The 18846-nt window shown below is 36.9% G+C and overlaps 1 protein-coding gene across 3 annotated transcripts in view; it reads left to right on the forward strand.

Moving 5' to 3' along the window:
• The window catches only part of CSNK1A1 (casein kinase 1 alpha 1), a 48076-nt gene extending 29751 nt beyond the window's left edge, over positions 1-18325 (forward strand). For 2 of the 3 annotated variants that reach the window (XM_039239506.1, XM_039239507.1), the window contains 5 exons: positions 3346-3485; positions 4858-4936; positions 5929-6003; positions 9060-9166; positions 10221-10374. In XM_039239506.1, the coding sequence (XP_039095437.1) occupies positions 3346-3485; positions 4858-4936; positions 5929-6003; positions 9060-9166; positions 10221-10374 (555 nt within the window). Of the gene's footprint in view, positions 1-3345; positions 3486-4857; positions 4937-5928; positions 6004-9059; positions 9167-10220; positions 10375-12155; positions 14375-15112; positions 15392-17452 lie in introns of those variants that run through there. The other variant, XM_039239508.1, reaches the window with a different exon arrangement.
• The last annotated feature ends 521 nt before the right edge of the window (positions 18326-18846 follow it).

An 18846-nucleotide genomic window follows, 5' to 3' on the forward strand; every position in this document is an offset into this window, starting at 1 on the left:
TCAGAAAAGAAAAGTTGAATTTGGTGTAGTTTCAGAGTATGTGCATACCTTGTACCACACGCCTCATCTGGGCCGTCATTTAATCCTTTTCTCTGCTGCCCAGCATTATTCCAGCGAGAGTCTTCCTGCTGTTACATAGGTTTCTGAAATGCAAACTTCTTTTTATTCACAAAGAAATAATAATTGTTGCAACTAGATCTTAGTTTGGGGGGGTGGGTAACTAGGCCCTTTGTCAAGCATCTAGTTCCCCACTTTTCCGTATCCATTCATGCACACAACTTACATTTTGTAGCAAAATCATCTAGTGATTTCCATAAAACTACCTTGAATTGTTTATATTTTCTACATACAGGTTAGCTGAGTTGTGAGAAAAAGTGATCCTATGAATGTTTGGGAAGGGCAAGGGACTGTGACTCTGGTTAGGAGAAAAATCGCTAGATGAGCTAAAAACCAAAATCATCTGTAGTGTTTCTAAGTACCTCTACTGCAGGGAGTTCCCCCCAGCGTGCCCCACAGTAATGCACTCCCATATGCCTTCGGAGAAGAGGCCATATTCTGTAACATGGGCACAAGTTCTACTTTGAACACAAAGTAAAAATTCACAGAAAAGCAGCTTGACCCACCAAAGAAATTAGACTTCTTTTTGCACGTGCAAATGTATAAAAATATATTCTCTTAGACTTACTGAACATTGACTTTTACTTGTTTGCTTCTGCCTTTCCATATTCGCGGCTGTTTGGTTGAATCCTTGGTATCATTAGTACCATGTAAAAACACTTCTGTTGTGTTCATATATTCATTTTTAAGTTCAAAACAGAACTACTAAAGAAGCTTGATAGGTACCAGAAGATAATGAACTACCAACAGATTAAAATTTTTTTAATGTTAAGGAGCTTTCTTTTTCAGTTGTTTGTTCTTAAAATAAGTTACCTTTGCTTAGCAGTGAAATGATTTTTCCTGAATTATTTTCAATATTTAGAAGAGAAAGTTTAAGGTTGTTTTTATATTAAAGATTGAGAGATTTGAGAAGACAGTGTTTGTATTTATTTTTTGTTTTCTTAATAAGCTACATTTCATCCCTTAGAGTTGTGGAAAGAAAGAACACTAGTGAACACTGGGCTTTTATATTTTATAGAATGATCTTTTAAAAAGTTGTGAGAAAATGTCTGGTCATTGAGTTGCAAATGGAGCAACTGAATGTAGACTTAGACATGAAGGAAACTATCAGATATAATTTGTCAGAGTTTTTCTTATTTTCGTCTCCATTTTGAAGAACTAAAAGAAGCAATCCTAGAACGCATTCTTTAGAGGAGAGTCTTTGTTGTAATTACCTTTTGTTTAAAACTCAACGTAATTCTTATGGGTGTTTTTTAAAATACGATGGAATTGAATGTCTTTTTGTGTTTGTTTTTGCCTTGTTTTCAGTGTGACTCTGCAGGACTTAAGTCATAATTTTTGGTTTGCTTAACAGAAATGTATTTTGCTTATTTTAATATTTGTGTACTGATCCCATTTTCACATCGAGAAACATAGGAGTGTGAGCTTTATTTCTCTTTGTTTTTATAAGACTTTCTCATAGTGTTATAGTAATGCAGTTGCTGAGGAAGGAATTTTACCTGACTCGATAGGTCTCATTTTCCAGTTAAATTTTACGAAAAATTTGGTCTTCTTTCATAATAGACCAGGGGAGAATAGGTATGTTAGCTTGGTGACTCAAGCTCAAACCTCAATGTCTTTTCCCATCCAATGTACAAAAAAGGCCTGCCTTTCTTATAAAAAGATTTTTTTTTTTTAAGTAATTTCTATACCCAGCATGGGGCTCAATCGAGCTCAAAACCCCAAGATTACAAGTGCACATTCCACCGACTAAGCCAGCCAGGCATGCCCCATCCCCCATAGAAGTGTTTTTTATCCTCCTAAGAGAGGCACTTGATCAGATTTTTTTCACATAAATAAATCGCTTTATTCTTCTTTTGTTGTTTTTAATTTTTTTTAATGTTTATTTTAGAGAGAGAGATAACACGCGTGATGGAGGGGACAAAATGTGAAGCAGGCTCCAGGTTCTGAACTGTCAGCGCAGAGCTCAATGCCAGGCTCAAACTCACGAACCGTGAGATCATGACCTGAGCAGAAGTCAGATGTTTAACCAACTGAGCCACCCCCCGTCCTCATCGCTTATTCTTACACACACCATAAGAGGCTAGCTGATGGGTTTGCTAGAGGATCACAGCATAAACTGGGCAGAAGGGACCCAAAGTCTGCCTAAATGGAAAGAAGAACTACAAAACATAGGCACACCTAGGGAGAAAAAGTCTAGGGCTATGTACTAAAAGAGCACCTAGACCTGCCTGTTGGACAATCTTTGTAGACATACCTTTAATAAGTGAATTTATGATAAAGACTAAAATTTGAAATAACGATTATTTTGCTTTAGAAGATACGTAAATATATATTGGATTTTTTTTTTTTTTTTTTTTGCCAAAAATAGGGTGTTTTTCCTTCAAAAATAAGCTATATTATAAACATAAGCTACATTATAAATATACCTTATTCCCTGTGTACCATATAAACAAGATAGCACCAAACTGTGTATTTTGTTCTAAAACGCTAGTCTGGTTTTTAGTTAGCTCCTTTAAACTGCTAATTGTAAGTTGTCATGGTGTAAAGAGATACTAAGTGCTGTGTTTTTGTTTTGTTTTGTTTTGTTTTTAAGATTTTAGGTCAATTTATTCTATTTCCCAGAAGTTTAACCTGATGAATGGATAAATGTCAGTGGGAAGTAGTAGAACGTAATGCATGCTTGTTTTAAAATGCTTATTTTTTGTTAATACAAATCATGGTTTTGTTGTCGATATCAAACTTTGAAAGTTGCCTTAGATAATGAACATTCTGTTGCTATACTGAATGAATAGCCTTTGCAAAATGGAAGAATTCCAGATCGCTTACGTTTAGCTTTTGAAACCTCATGCTTGTTTACCAACAGTAACAGGATGCCAGGTTTCATTATGGCACAGAGCACACTTGTCAACTCGGCCATGAAGCATGTATATGTTTCTCCGCTACTTTCCTAAATAAAGACAAGGCTCTTGAGTGTGTAGTAAACTGGGCCTATGGAGTTGGGTCAGCTGACAAGGATCAACCACTTAACTGTTTCATTTTAACTTGATTTATTGATGAGAACTAGTAAAAACTTACTGGAGTGTTAAGTTTGTTCATTATCTGTTTTACTTACGCTACTTTATTTTGATGTAGTTAAACAAGATAGACTAGATGCTGTTTAATGAATAAGAAGCAGTTCAGTTGGACAAGATTGGAAACCTAATATCTCTTTATTTTCTCTTAAAGTTATTCCTTATTGATTTTGGTTTGGCCAAAAAGTACAGAGACAACAGGACAAGGCAACACATACCATACAGAGAAGATAAAAATCTCACTGGCACTGCCCGATATGCTAGCATCAATGCACATCTTGGTATCGAACAGAGGTAGGTTTGAAAAAGGAATGTGTTTATCAGATCCATGGCCAAAGCCACTAATGGGTTTTTGAAATATTTTAACTAGTGTCTTAGGATATCTAAAGATGTCTCTTGGCTGAAGATTTGAAGGACGCTTGTTAATCCTTTTACCTGTTGCTTTAGTCAGTGCTGAGACGCCAGTTAAATAAGAGACATTTTGTTTCTTGAGGGTTGTCTCCTGGGGAGAAAATGTTGCGCAATGGAAAGTTCAAGCATAAATGTAATTTTATCTTGATGTTTGTTTGTTGGCAACTGAAGACAGTGGTACTTATTTTCTTAATGCTGATCTTGAGTTTTATATTTTAGTGATGCAATTTGAGTTTTGGAGAAGAACGTGTTAGTTATTTAGTTTAACAAGGAAAATGTTCTCTGAGTCCTAATGGACCAAGAGGGAGTTGGTGGGCCATCTCATGTTCTACTCTTTCACTCCTTCATGAGTTCATAAGATCTGGTTTGAAGTAAACATTGTCATGATCTCTGTGCTTTTTCTGTTTCTTCTATTTTCTCTTTTTTTCTGGCTTTTCATCTTCTCTTCATCCTTTATCGATCAATTTTTGCTCCATAAAACAAGCATAGAAATGATAAATGATATGCTTCCAGGTTTGGGAACCTGAAGAGAAGGATCTTAAGCTTAGGAAATGTTCAGTGTGTATGTAAATATATATATTCATATGCTTGGTTAGTTGGCTTTAAAGTGTTAACTGGGGTGCTTGGGTGGCTCAGTTGGTTGAACGTCCCAAAGTTCTTGACTTTGGCCCAGGTCATGATCTCACGGTTCAGGAGTTGGAGCCCCATCACCGTGCTGATGCTGCGCACGGACCTGCTTGCGATTCCCTCTCTCTTTGCCTCTCCCCTGCTTGTGTTCCCCACCTCCCTCCCTCCCTCCCTCTCTCTCTCTCTCTCTTTCTCTCTCTCCCCCCCCCTCAGAATTTCTCTCTCTCTCTCTTCTCTCTCAAAAACAAACATTTAAAAAATGAAATGCTAATTTATTTCACCCTCCTTCAGGTTAGTTTTTATGAGCTTCTGCAGAACTTGAAAGTGTCCTGCCACTTTGTACTTTGTTCTTCCATCTTCACTGACCTCATTTAGAAAGTTATTTTGCTAAGTCCTTTCTCTGCTCTTTAGAAATTAAATTCCAAGGCCATGTTGGGTTTTATAGTTTTGTGTTCTGTGAGAAAAGTTTGTACAGAAGTAGCTCATTATGAACTTTTTTTATTATTTTAAGTACCTTCTTTCACAAGCCACCAAATTTCTCTTTGCCTGGGAAAACTTCTTGTATACCTGGCTTTTTTTCACATGTGTTCCATAATCTAGCTCATAAATTTACATTTTTCTATTCTAGTCGCCGAGATGACATGGAATCATTAGGATATGTTTTGATGTATTTTAATAGAACCAGCCTGCCCTGGCAAGGACTAAAGGTAAACCAGACTTCCATTACCTGTTGTTTTGTTTTAAGAATAAAAATACATATTGGAAATGAACTTTAAGGTCCCTCTCAAATATAAGGCTTTCTGAGAGTAAATTAACTTTATTTTTACCTTTTATATGGAAAATAAAATCTGATCATTTCAGCAAGAATTAAGTTAGTAGAATCCCATAGTCAGGCTTGAAGAACAATTTCCTTTGGGACAGTAAGCAGGTACCCACTGGTAACTAGTAGCTTTATCTGAATGGAAATTGACGTGGGCTGATTAAAGGTGGAGACTTTCTTATTTTGATGTGTTGCCAGTATGTTGAAAATGTAGACTCTTAATGTGTAGTAAAACTGGTTCATCTAGTAATACTACAAGTAGCTGTATTATTTCATCATCCTAACATTTGGTCCTATTATTTAGGAGTTTCACCTTGATTTTCATGACTGTCTGTTCATGATAAATACACTGTATCCTAGAATTTAATGACTATTCTGATACTTCATGGTTCCCTTTAAAAGAAAATGGTCCCTGTGTTTATTTAGCATCTGTGATTTGGATAAATTGCTCAGTGCTTGTGTGGATAACACCATCCAAAATGAGTAATTTTTACATTAGAAAGATAACTAACATTACGAAATAATGAGCACTTTTATTGGTATTGATCTGCTTATACCATTGCCCTTGTGTTGAGTGTTGATTATGAAAATATATTTCAGATTTGACTTCACCCATCTTTACTTAAATCGTGTTCCTATTAGACTCCTCTTTTCCTAATAGCTAAAAATGTTCTTGAGGTAGAAACACATGTGAAGAGCTAACAGCTTGGGGAAGGATTGGGGGAATGGGTGTGTTTTATTCACTTCAGTTTGCTTTTAAATTCTAAGTTATGATTTCTCTCAAATCTCAAGCTTACATTTATGTCATGGGTTAAACTAACCAGGTTCTTCTCAGAAGTATTGACTATGTCTATGTGGTTTGATTCTTATTTTCCACAGGCTGCAACAAAAAAGCAAAAATATGAAAAGATAAGTGAAAAGAAGATGTCCACTCCTGTTGAAGTTTTATGTAAGGCAAGTGTGCAGGAGGCCTCTTTTTCTTTCTTTCTTTCTTTTTGTAATAATATAATAATCCAAGAAGAGGGAGCATTTTACTTGCCAGTCCTGGAATTTAAATGTCCTATTTATGTCGCTAGCTGTTACCATTTTTATTTACGTTTGATGATTCTAAGTTTCTTTAAGAGTAGCTTGAATATATGAGTCATTTTAATTTTTTTTAAATGTCTGCTTAAAATGCAGTGCCCTATGCGGAACTCCATCCCACAACCTCATTGTCAAGACCCAAACCGATACTCAGGCTTAGCTAGCTAAGCCACCCAGGCGCACCCCTTAGGAATCATTTCAAATAAGCATTTACATTTAATCTATTAAAAATTAGAGGGAAGAGAAGGCATGTAAAGTTTTCTAGTGGAATTCACCATTCGAAAGAAAATAAAGAAATATTCTCATCCCTCAACTGGCGCCAGAAAATAATGGATATCGGCACTTGGCAGGCATATACAGAGAGCAGGGAAACAAAGGCAAATCACAGTATTCCAAAATACCTGGTGCACAACAGTACAGGTGACTCAGGCTATAGAATTGGGCTCATTTCTCTTAAATCTCAAGCTTTGTAGAGAAGCCTGGGAGTTGAGAATGGAGAGCTGTTGGTGTCGTGTTGGATAACCATAGTCTTTTCCATAGAAAGAAAACCACGTGGTCATCTTTGAGACCATGGTGTAACCGACATAATTAAAAAACAGTATGTAATTATGTAGTTGGCATTAGAAAGTCAGCATGGAGCTCAAATAGTACTTTGTGGAAGGGGGAAAGTGGTGATGTTATTATGTCTCCCTATCCACAAATTTCCTTTTCCCTTCTCCAGATCTATAGTTAAAGGAGGGATTGGGGTAGGTAAGAGAGTGTATTCTTTCTTGAGACTCTGGAATTTGTTTTAAATTATTAAATACATTGCAGGTCCCTGAATAAAATGTTCATGTGTTATAGTGCACCCAGATAACGTGTTTTTTTTTTTTTAAGTTTATTTTTTAGAGGGAAAGAGCGGGGAGGGGCGGAGAGGGGGAGGGAGACAAAAAGAATCCCAAGGAGGCTCCGAGCTGTCAGGGCAGAGCCTGACGCAGGGCTCGATCTCATGAACCATGAGGTCATGACTTAAGCAGAGATAACGAGTCGGATGCTTAACCTATTGAGTCATCCAGACACCACCCCCCACCCCCATAACTTTAAAATTTGTGTATTTCAGGAAACAAAACATATTTTCTGTACACTGCTATTTCTATGCAACAGAATGATTCATTTGGCTTACTGGAATAGTCAGCCATTTTTATAGGAAGAGAAAGGGAGTGTTTGTACACTGCTTCTGGGTCATGTCTTAATTTCGATCTAGAAATTGTGAACTAGGTCTGACTTTCTGGATTAGCCACAATATGATTGATTCAGAGGCAGTGAACAGAGTATTAGCATTATTAAAAGTAGTGAGATTGTTTTCAGTCTCATTACAGTGGTAACTACTTCCTTCATGTTAGTATTACTTACGGCATTGGTAGTTTTCTTTGGTGACGGTTTTGCCTGCTGTCATAAGGTAGCAATGCCTGAAGTATACTATTTGACTTTTACTTGTGGTTGTTTAGCTCTATTTGGAATCCATAAATGCAAGTTCATCTCGTACATGCTGCTTAAAGTCCTGTTAAGAGTTTAAATAAGCAAAATGTACAATCTATTCATCATGTTAGTTTCAGCTGTCCACTCTCGAACAGTGAAATAGTATAAAAATGAAATCTGTTTACCTCAAGTGCAGTCCATAAAGATGAATGTTGCAAGTATATCCATTCTATCCCACCCTAGTTTTCTGCATTTGAGAAATTTCTTAAAATTGGAAGGCTGTGGGAAGAGACTGCCTCTTTTAACTTAAAGCTCTTCACATTCACATATATTTGAGGGAAGAGATACAGGCATTTTTATTTTAATATTTTGCATTTCTACATTGCTGATGGCAAAATCTTTGGTGATTAATGTCTATAGGCTTTAGGGGCACCTGGGTGGCTCAGTCGCTTAAGCATCTGACTTCAGCTCAGGTCATGAGCTCATGGTTCATTGGTTTGAGCCCCACATTGGGCTTTTTACTGAAAGCCTGGAGCTGTTTGATTCTGTGTCTCCCTCTCTCTCTGCCCCTCCCCCGCTCATGCTCTGTCTCGTGTGCGGTCTCTCTCAAAAATAAACAAAAAAAAACAGGCTTAAAGATGTTTATATACATTTTTGAGAATCTTTCCTAAAAAACTGAAAATGGAAAAAGTTTATGCCTACAGGTGTTCTTACCAGTATTGTTTAGAAAAGAGAAAAAATTTTAATTACCTAAATGGCCAGTTACGGGTAACCAGTTAATTAGGGTGTATTCACTCGTTTGGATACTATGCGGCCATTCAGAATCTTATGAAGAGGTAGGAAAATTACACAGAAAGATACTTGCAATATAATGTTGGTGGGAAAACAGAGTCATATTATGGATGTAATAAAATAACAATTAACAGAAAAAAGATAAGGCAATCCCAGTCTTCTGTAGGACAAAGCATTGGATTGCTCTGTATCATCACAATAGTGGTTGTTTTTTATGCTTGCACTCTCTGATTTTACTTGTCTGTTTATATATAAAGTATCTACTAGTACAGAAAAGAAAACAATTTCGGAGTCTGAGAAAAAGTGCCTGTTCACTGTGCCTATGTGGCAAAGAACATTACCAGCCTCAATTTTGTCATTTGTTCGTTGTTCCCATTGAATTGTTAGACATTAATAAAATAATAAGTTAACAAGTACGATATCTAAGTTATTTAAAGACGTAATACTGTAGGGAAAGGAACCATATTTTCTCTGTACATGATGAAGTGATCAGGACGATGAAATTTTATTAAATTTATGAGGATACCAAGTCTCATTAGTTTCAGTTCTCAGATCTTACAGCAAAGTAGTAAAGCAGTCTCCTCAAAAACAATTTTTACTTGCATTTAAATACATTTTTTTTTAATCTTAATAAGTTTTTGTTTTTTTACTTTGTATTTTAACTCTTGAACTTGTAGGGATTTCCTGCAGAATTTGCCATGTACTTAAACTATTGTCGTGGGCTGCGCTTTGAGGAAGCCCCGGATTACATGTATCTGAGGCAGCTATTCCGCATTCTTTTCAGGTCAGTTTTTAAGGTGGTTTTAAGACTGTAGACTCCAGGGAGGGAAATCAGTCAGATCCACCCAACACATCTGGTTTGGGATCGAGAAACAGTGTACTCAAACTCAAAGAATCTCACCTTTCCATGATAATTGTAATTCGTGTTGTAATTCAAGTGACTGTTGTGACCCTTGGAACTCTCCAACTTAGCTATAGAGCCCAATTTAATATCAAAACTAGTAGCAATTTAAATATGAGATAGTTATGGGTGTATGATTGTGTGGAGGCAGGCTGCATTCTGTAGGGCTCCCTAGTGCAACCCAGAATTGGTCTCGAGTGGATGGAGGAGGGAGATAGAATACATGTGGCTGGAAATCTTAGTTGAAAGAGAAGAATTTGGGGTAATTCTCTAAGCCCAGGAAAGACTTCTTTCCAAGCCATCAGCATCCCCCCCCCCACGCTTGCATTTTCATACCCACTCTGATATGTTCTTAGAAGGTGCTTCCTATGTGAGTGTTTCCCTAGGTTATTGACAGCTTGACTGTTTGTTGTTCATGCTGCTGGTGATTCCCACTCCCCTGCCTCTTTCAAGAAAGTTTTTAAAAGTCAGCTTCTTTAAGGAGAGGGAGGGAGGCAAACCACAAGAGACTCTTAAAATACCGAGAACAAACAGGGTTTATGGGGGTGGGGAGAAGGGGAAAGGGGTGATGTGATGGGCATGGAGGAGGGCACTTGTTGGGATGAGTACTGGGTGTTATATGGAAACCAAGTTGACAATAAACTAAAAAAAAAATAAAAGTCCGCTTCTTTTTGAAAAAGGAGATTAATTCTTACTGAATACACCAGACCGAACCGTGGTGCCATCATTTTCCTCCAGTTGTGACTTGTAAAAAGTGAGATTAACGAACTGAAGAGTAAAAAAGTCATGTGTATGGAAAGAATTGTTTTCAGAAGCTACCATGATTAGGGAATATACTACCATTTTTCTAAAAATTGCCCTCCCTGTTTTGGAAGTTCAGTAGAGTGTTTACCCGGACTCCATTATTGAAGGATTAACACATCACTGTGTTTTCCAGGACTCTGAACCACCAGTACGACTACACGTTTGATTGGACAATGTTAAAGCAGAAAGCAGCACAGCAGGCAGCCTCTTCAAGTGGGCAGGGTCAGCAGGCCCAAACCCCCACAGGCAAGCAAACTGACAAAACCAAGAGTAACATGAAAGGTTAGTAGCCAAGAGCCAAGTGACGTGACAGGGAGCAAATTGAACACAAAATTGGGTAATTCATTCATTTCTAACAGTGTTAGATCGAGGAGGTGGTTTTGAAATAAATAAAAATTTGGCTCTGTGTTTTTAAAAAAAGACGTCCTTGGAAAATTTGACTACTAACTTTAAACCCAAATGTCCTTGTTCATATATATATGTATATGTATTTGTATATACATATATGTGTGTATATATTATACCATTTCTCTTGGGATTTTGGGTCATTTTTAACAACTGCATCTTTTTTACTCATTCATTAACCCTTTCCAAAATAAACATTTGGTGCTGGGAGTATGGTATACTCAATCAATCCAAAATCCTAGACCTAACACTTGTTGATTTTTTAATAATGAATCTGGTTAGCCGTGGTATTTTGACTTTCAGACTAACAGTGTTAAGAGTTTTTTCTGCATGTTAATGCTTTAGCATTTAAAATGGCAAATTGTGACCATGTCCTAATTTCCAGAGGCACGTCTGGCATTGCCCTCAACGTGTCTATCTTCTCAGTTGCGGAGCATCTCGTTTATGTCCTTAAATGCTCAAATGACTGAAAAGCTCGACACATCTTTCCTAGTCAAAAACCAGATCTCTTTTAGTTGCTATTTAACTACATAGGTTCTTAATTTTAAAACATGTGTTTTGTTTGGGGCTTTCTTTTATGGAACCTTGCAAATATTCAGGGTCTGGGGATTCATTGTGGAATTGAATTCTGCAGTGAGGACTTGCAAATTGGGAGGGGGGAGAAAAAAAACCCGGGGCAAATGCCACTGAACTGCTCGTCCCGATTCCTTCCTGTCTCTGGCACTCTCGGTGCCACAAAGGAGTAGAACTGTTAGGGCACGTTCTGGTCACTGTTGCCATACAGTTCTACTCCTGGATTTCATGGGTTTTGTTTGCTTTTATTTCCCCCCCGTAGCCCCCTTTCTGGGGCTTACCTCCTGCTACCTGCCTACCTTCTAGAAGGGGGTGGGCAGGTAAGGTTTGGTTTTTGGTTTCTAGTTACTTCATTTCTGAATGACTGCTCTCGTCTGAACTTAGTTTTCTTTGGTCCATATTTTTAGTATTGTGTTTCAACAATTTTGTAATTTAAAAATAGACTCCAATCTGAGGATACTTTACAAGAAGTAGAATCACTGGTGTCATCCTCATCCCAGCAGCTCATCTATTAGGAATGGAGTTGAGATTCTTCCACATTTCTATATTGGGGAAGGATTCACAGTTGAAGGCTTTAATGTACAGGGGGGTTCTTAAATGATGAAATTTCAGCTCAGGATGACAAATGCTGACGCTTGCCTCTGCCTCTCAGTTGGGACTTAATTGTCCCTTTTGAGTGTTTTAATCATTGTCTTAATGATTTAATCATGGCCCTCTTGTTTTAATCAGGGCCTCTTAATGAGAGTAGGTAGCTAGCTAGTGTCACTTGAGAAGTGGTCCTGCCAAAATAACTATGTCTCTGAACTTAGGACTTGTTATACCTGACATCTATAGGGTATTTGCTCCCCCCCTTCCCCCCCCTTAAAATGAAACCAATTTTTGCCTAAAGCTAGCTGGGATAATAGGATCATCACGAGTTGCAGTTTCTAGACCTAAATTTAGATTGAAATCTCATCTGACCTAGAACATTTCACTTCAGGCATTCAGCAGCCTTCAGAAAGAATTCCCTTATTTGAGTTAGTTCCATTGTTAGTTTACTGTGTGTCTCTTTCTCAATAAACAAGCAGAATTTTTGTCCTGCCTTATCTAGGTCTTAAAGATGAGAAGTTGGATCCACTGAGTTAGTATGTTTCCTTGAAAAAAAAATTGTAATTAAACTTAAGTTTAATCCTTAATTTTGTATTGTAACTTTTTCATAAGAGCAACTTAAAAAGTCTTATACAACTTTTAGGGCACCTGGCTGGCTCAGTAGAGCACGTGTGACTCTTGATCTCAGGGCCTGAATTAGAGCCCCGCACTGGGGGTAGAGTTTACCTAAGGGGAAAAATTTTATAAAAATTTCCATGGCAATAATAGACACAGGGTGTATATAAATTATTACATAAACATCAACTTGTAAAATATTTTAAAAATTGGATTTTTCATAAAATGCATCACTTACCATTGACTTCTTTCAGAGAGACATTTTCAGGTGGTATATTTTGATTCCAAGCGAAATACTGCTTGCTACTAAAATGTCCCATGCCACAGAATACAAACAACAGAATTGTGTTTGATCTTTGGCTTCTTCTTTTATCTCGGATCTAGAACTTCGTGTCCCAAACAGATCTCACATGAAACCCCCTCGGTATAAAGCCATGAAAAGTGGGGCAGGTTTGAGCGTGGCATGAAATAGGTATGGGGAGCCTACTTCCCTAACCCCTCCTGTATTGTCTGGACCATCTATTAAGAAATCTATGAAGTCTGGAGTTTGAAGACAATCCCTCTAGGTTACTCACTCCTGATTTCAATCTCTAAGTAAGAGGGGTGTTTAAAAGGATATTATGCTCTTAGAGTCCACTACAGTCATTTTTTCACTCAAGGAAGAGCTCATGCAACTCAACTCTACTAATTCCAAGAAATCCTTTCATTGATGATAACATCATATAGTACATTTTTCTAGTTAAAACTTTAGAAAGCACTTTTTAAATGTATCCTATCAGCTTTTATGCACAGAATTAATAGTCTCAGAGGTTTTCCAAACCAGAGAATTCGGTTTCTTAAATGAGTCTTCAGCATGTAGAACTGTATAATACAGGGATATCTATTCCTGGAAAAATCCCATAACTGGTTGACGAAGGTATTTTACATTATTAGTTTTATGTTTTGAAAATTTTATATCGAATGTTTCTTCCATGGAAAGGTGTAATAAGTTGCTTCAGCAGTTCACTGAGAATGTCCAAACTGTTTTTAAAGTCTGACTTACTCAACTAAGATGGGTGTGTTGTGTGTAAGAAACTTCTAGTTACTTTTCTAAAGAAAAGATCTTTTGAAATCCTCCATTCCAAAAGACCAAGAAATGAGGCGTTTGTTTCTTGTAAAGCCCACTATGATCTGTACTAATTTTCAGTGCTCATGTACTGCAAGCTTTTAATTAGTTTTTATACATGTTAAAAAGAAAAATAAAAGATTCACATCTGAGGCCCTTCCAAATTCATTTCGCTTCCTTTTATTCAACTATATGTGATTATCAGGAAAGTTTACAAGACTGTAAGAAGTACTAAAGGAAACGGAAATATTTTTAGGACATTCAGAATCCGGTTAAGTTCACCATTTCTTTAGTTGAGCTCAGAGATGGGGAGAATTACAGAACGTGGTAGCGAAGCCAAAGTTGGATCCTCACATAATTCTATTATCATCTTAATCTCTCTGTTCGCTACTCCAGCCGTTGATACTAAACATAGTTCTATCAGAGTCACACACATGGATGTCAGATTGTTGACAGACAAAAGGATAGAAATATTTTTCCATCACATTCTCCTACCATGTCCATGGTCTTCCTTGAATTATCTTCCGGTATTTACTGGGATTCACCTACCATTTATGTCTAGCTTAACTGTTTCTGACTTCACCAATTGCTGCTAGGTACGTGGCTGGTCACTCAGCAACGTAACCCAAATCACAGGGGAAGACCTTGAGATAATCTGGAGACTGATCTTCTCTGAGTACATTCAATCTAAAGAAGTGCCAGGGAGCTGCATCTGCGTGCTGAAATTTTTGTCAGCTTTTTTCACTGTGGACAGTACAGCTGGAGAGAAAAGAGCTCCATAACCCAACGGGAAATGAAGAAGAGTGTGCAAGAGTTGATTCGTGGTCATCTGAATGAAGCTCACATCTCCAAGGCTGGCTGGACTTAACAAACATGAACTTGTCAGACTGTCTGGGTGATACGGCAACAGTCCGAAGACCTAGAGGAGTACAGCATTGCTATGACTCAGTGGTGTATAATGCAGACCATCTACCAGTTGGGAGAGGAATCAGTTGTAACAGGTATTTCAAAGTTCCACCACCTAAGAATTCTGTCTTAGGGAAGACCAAAAAAAAAAAAAGAGAGATACCAGTCTGATTTTTTTAAATGTAGTTTAGGTGGTAACATGTGTAGCTTGTATACATAAGTCATCATTTATCTCATTTGTAGTGATAAAAATAAAAATTATTTACTTTATCTTTCCTAACATTTTTTAAGTTTAGGAAAAGTTATTGTAGTGGTTTTTTTTTTTTCTTTAACTTTTATAGTGCCAACCTGATTCAGAATTCTCCACGTTTGATTATGATTTCTGTGCAACCAAAAACAAACAAAAAACAACCTACACGGGCATGTTAACTAATAATAGATGGCATTACATCATGAATATGAATATTCTATTCAAACTACTTTTAAAAAGTTATGTCTTCTACTATGAAAGGATACTGAAAATTCATAAAGCCCACCACAGACTTCCAAGACTTACTATTACATAAATATCCCTTCGAACTACTTTGTGGTTCTAGTTTGAAAAAAAAGAATCAGGGACATCTGAAGTGAATTCATAAATAAGAGGCAATATATACTTTTCAGATTTTGGATAAAGAAGTAGAATCTCAGTTACATAAACATTTTTTTTTTCCTTTTGCAGATTTGAAAGAAACTTAAATGTAGCTATTAACTCACTGATTACAGTGATGGTCCTACTCAGTTTTGACTTTGCTTTTTCCTCTTTTTTTTTTTTTTTTTTTTTTTTTTTTTAGGAACAGAGGGATCCATTCCTTATTTTAACTGTTGTTGCAGTGAAGATGGGTGTTTGGACTTTTAGAAGCCAGGAGACACCACCTAAACTACAAGATAAAAACCAAGGACTCAATGCACACTGGAAAAAAGAATGCTTAGCACTTGAAGATTGAATGTTGAATGCTCGCTGAATGCTCCCATTGAGATTTTTCCTAAACAGACTTGAGTAACATCTTAGGATAAACATTGATCCCTGGGTGGAGTATCCTACCATTGGCCAATGTGAAGAGTTAAATCTGGTTTGACTGCTTTGTTCCACCAGGAATATTTTTAGGCTACCCTTTATCTGATTCCTAAGCAATTGTAATCATTAACGGACCGAGTAATTTCTCAAATACCAGATTAAAAGATGAACAGATACAATTCTTAACCTAGGTCTAATTTTTATCCCTATTAAAGACACAAGAGTTTTTCTAATATTTTAACTCACAATGTAACTGATGTTTCCTTTTTAGTTAGTGATAGTGGTTTCTATTTTAAACTTGTTTGATATTCATCGTAGTAATTAAATTATTCAATATAATGTGATTGCATAGCAAGCTGGGATAAACAGTTTAGTAGTTGTGTAAACATTTTTCGCTACCATATTTAAGAGTAATTGCAGGACTTGAAATCAAATGCTCGTGAGGGTAAGGGTCATTTCTAATTAGCTAATTTGTAGTTTTAATTTGCTCACAATATTCTGTATTTTAACTGTGGAATTATGTTACAGATACAGTCTTACTTTAAAGTTTAATTCGAGTTTGGTCTGACAGCCTTTTCTTCTTATGCTTACTTTGCTAATTCTCTTTAGTAATATACACCAAATAGATAATATTCCTTGTGGTGAAGATCGTTTTCAGAAAGTTTCATAATTTTTCATTTTTGGCATTTACTTTATGAATTTAGTACTTGGGCAGGCAACAGAGGTTTATTTTGTGCCTGCTCTGTTAGTCAACATAGAGAGAAAGAAGTGTACAGCACTGCTTTGTCCTCAGAGTTTTAGCACAGTATTTTTTTAAATGAATGAAGATGACTTTCTGCGCTCAAATGAAAAAAACTCCTAGTTAACAAGTGATACCGTATTTACCAAAAAATGATATTTAAATGTTTGGTGTTATCTTTGGGGGAAAAGCATAAATTTTAGAAGCATATCATTTATCCCAAAGCCCATTGGAGGTGGTCCAGCAAATGTTTGAGAAGCACAGGAGAAGTTTATGATTAATAAAAACCAGGTTTCCATGCTGAATTTACGAGTGAGAGATCAGAGTGGGCTAGGAAGAGCTGTAATGAGGCCAGCTCTAGGGGTTTGCAAGGGGGTGAACCAAGGGGCATGGACACCTCAAGGGAGGGCTTTTGGTGAGAAGAGGTGGTACTGATGGGGCTTTCATGTTTTTGGTGAGTCATAGGCATTTTTCCTTTCTGCCTTGAGCCGTAGATAAAACTTGGAGGTAATAGAGGTAAGCGTTTGCTCTAGTGGCCTTTTGCCACAGATGGGAACATGCAGCTGTTATTACCTGAAGCTGGACCTGAAGCTGGTTTCTGTTCAAACCTGCCCATATGTGGACGTCTTAGGAGTCTTGATTGTGGCAGAGGAGGGTGATGTTTACAGGGTGGGAAGGCTTACAAAGTAAATAAAGCCAAAAAACAACAAACGCCTCACTTGGTTAGATTTTCCAATCCGGTGCAAAGCCCACCTTTTTTAATGTAATTGATGGAAGTAAAACATTTTTAAAGGTATGAGGTTTCTGTGATAAAAATCATATACTTACCGGGTCTATGGGCTATGGGATAACTCAGTTATGTCTTGAATACATTTAGTTATCAAAGCTTGTCATTCCTCATTTGTATCAGAAATAATGTACAGAAATGTTCCTGCACATAGAACATTGAATCCTGCACAATGATTAAAGCTATACATTGTAGTTTTTAAGGCAACGCAATCTTATTTTTCATAGTTTGATAAGTATTTGAACACATTGTATGCTCTAGGTACTAGAAATCTAGAAATAAATAAAACAGGCGCATTGGAATTCCCAACAATTCTCTGGCCTGAGAAGCGTATGCTGACTGGGAAGGCTTTGATTGACTGCACACCACTCTTACCTAAAGGCATCCAGAACAGAGAAGGTTTTGTTTGTAGTTTTAAGATGAGCAGTCACTTTCAAATAGATGAAAATAACACGAGGCACCATTCTAAAGTAATTATTAGCCCAGTTCCACCCAATTACCCAATTTTGGGTGTGGTTTTTAAGAAAATCTTTTTTAACTTGAGATTTTAACATTCTTTTTTTCTGTTTCAATTTTTTTTTTTTAAACAGGTTTCTAAGCATGAATCAAGGAACAGAAGAAGCAGAGCAGATGATCGGAGCAGCATTTGTTTCTCCCCAAATCTAGGAATTTTAGTTCATATGTACACTAGACAGTGGTTGTGAACAACCATTTACTTGGTGTAAAGAACTTAATTTCAGTATAAACTGGCTCTGGGCAGCATTGGTGATGCCGTGTCCCGAGTTGTAGCCGCTGTAATTGTGAATATTAACTGAGATAGTGAAACATGGTGTCCAGTTTTCTATTGCATTTTTTCAAGTGGAAAAGTTCACTAAATGGTTGACACACACAAATTGGTGGAGAAATTGTGCATATGCCAATTTTTGTTAAAATCTTTTATTTTGAACTATACTGCTTTGAGATCTCATTTCAGAAGAACAGCATGAACAGTATTCAGCCACAGTTGTGAAGGTTGTAAATGCTCACAATTGTGCGTTCTTAGGGTTTATCCACCCCTGGGGTTTGCAAGTTGTTCACTTAAAACATTCTTAAAATGGTTGGCTTCTTGTTTGCAAGCCGGCTTGATATGGTAGCTACCAAAGATTCCAGTGTTTGAGCGTACGAAAGACTCTGCCTGCTTACCTGTGCTAGAAATAACAGCATCTAAAGTGAAGACTTAAGAAAAACTTAGTGACTACTAGATTATCTTTAGGACTCTGCATTAACTCTATAATGTTCTTGGTATTAAAAAAAAAAAAAGCATATTTGTCACAGAAATTTAGTTAACATCTTACAACTGAACATGTATGTATGTTGCTTAGATAAATGTAATCACTGTAAACATCTATATGATCTGGGATTTTGTTTTTATTTTGAAATGGGAGCTTTTTTGTTTACAAGTTCATTAAAAACTAAAAACCGTTTCTGTAAGGAAATGAGATTTTTTTTAAAACAACAAAAAAATGCCTTGCTGACTCACCATGAAATCAAAATCTCCCCAATTTTTTTAAATAGACTACTTCAAGCCATTTGTTACATATAGTTCCTTTGCGATTCATTTTAGATTTAGTGTTACAACTTTTCCTCCGATTTTTTTATTTAAATTTTTTTTTTTTTCCCTGAAGGGGAAAGGCATTCTTTTATTTTTCCTTTTACAATGACTTGCCCGTACAATGCCTAGCGCTGCCGCGGCCAGGAGTTGGTGTTTGTTCTGACTCCTGCAGGGTCTCATACTCAGCAGCGCTGGACTGATTGTGCAGAAGAATGAAAGCGTTAAAGGGTTTAACTGCCATTCTGTAGCTTTTCTTTAAGTTCCTGGTTGATTTGGCTTTGAGCAGATTGGTTCTTAATCTTGGAGAGTATCCCTCCAGGTGAGGTTCCCGTGATCCCTGGCCCTCCCCGTGCCCCATTCTTTTCCCTACATTCTCTGTGCGCTTCTTCTTAA

Source organism: Hyaena hyaena, unplaced genomic scaffold, assembly GCF_003009895.1.
Source record: "Hyaena hyaena isolate Hyena2069 unplaced genomic scaffold, ASM300989v1 scaffold_157, whole genome shotgun sequence".
Taxonomy (NCBI): domain Eukaryota; kingdom Metazoa; phylum Chordata; class Mammalia; order Carnivora; family Hyaenidae; genus Hyaena; species Hyaena hyaena.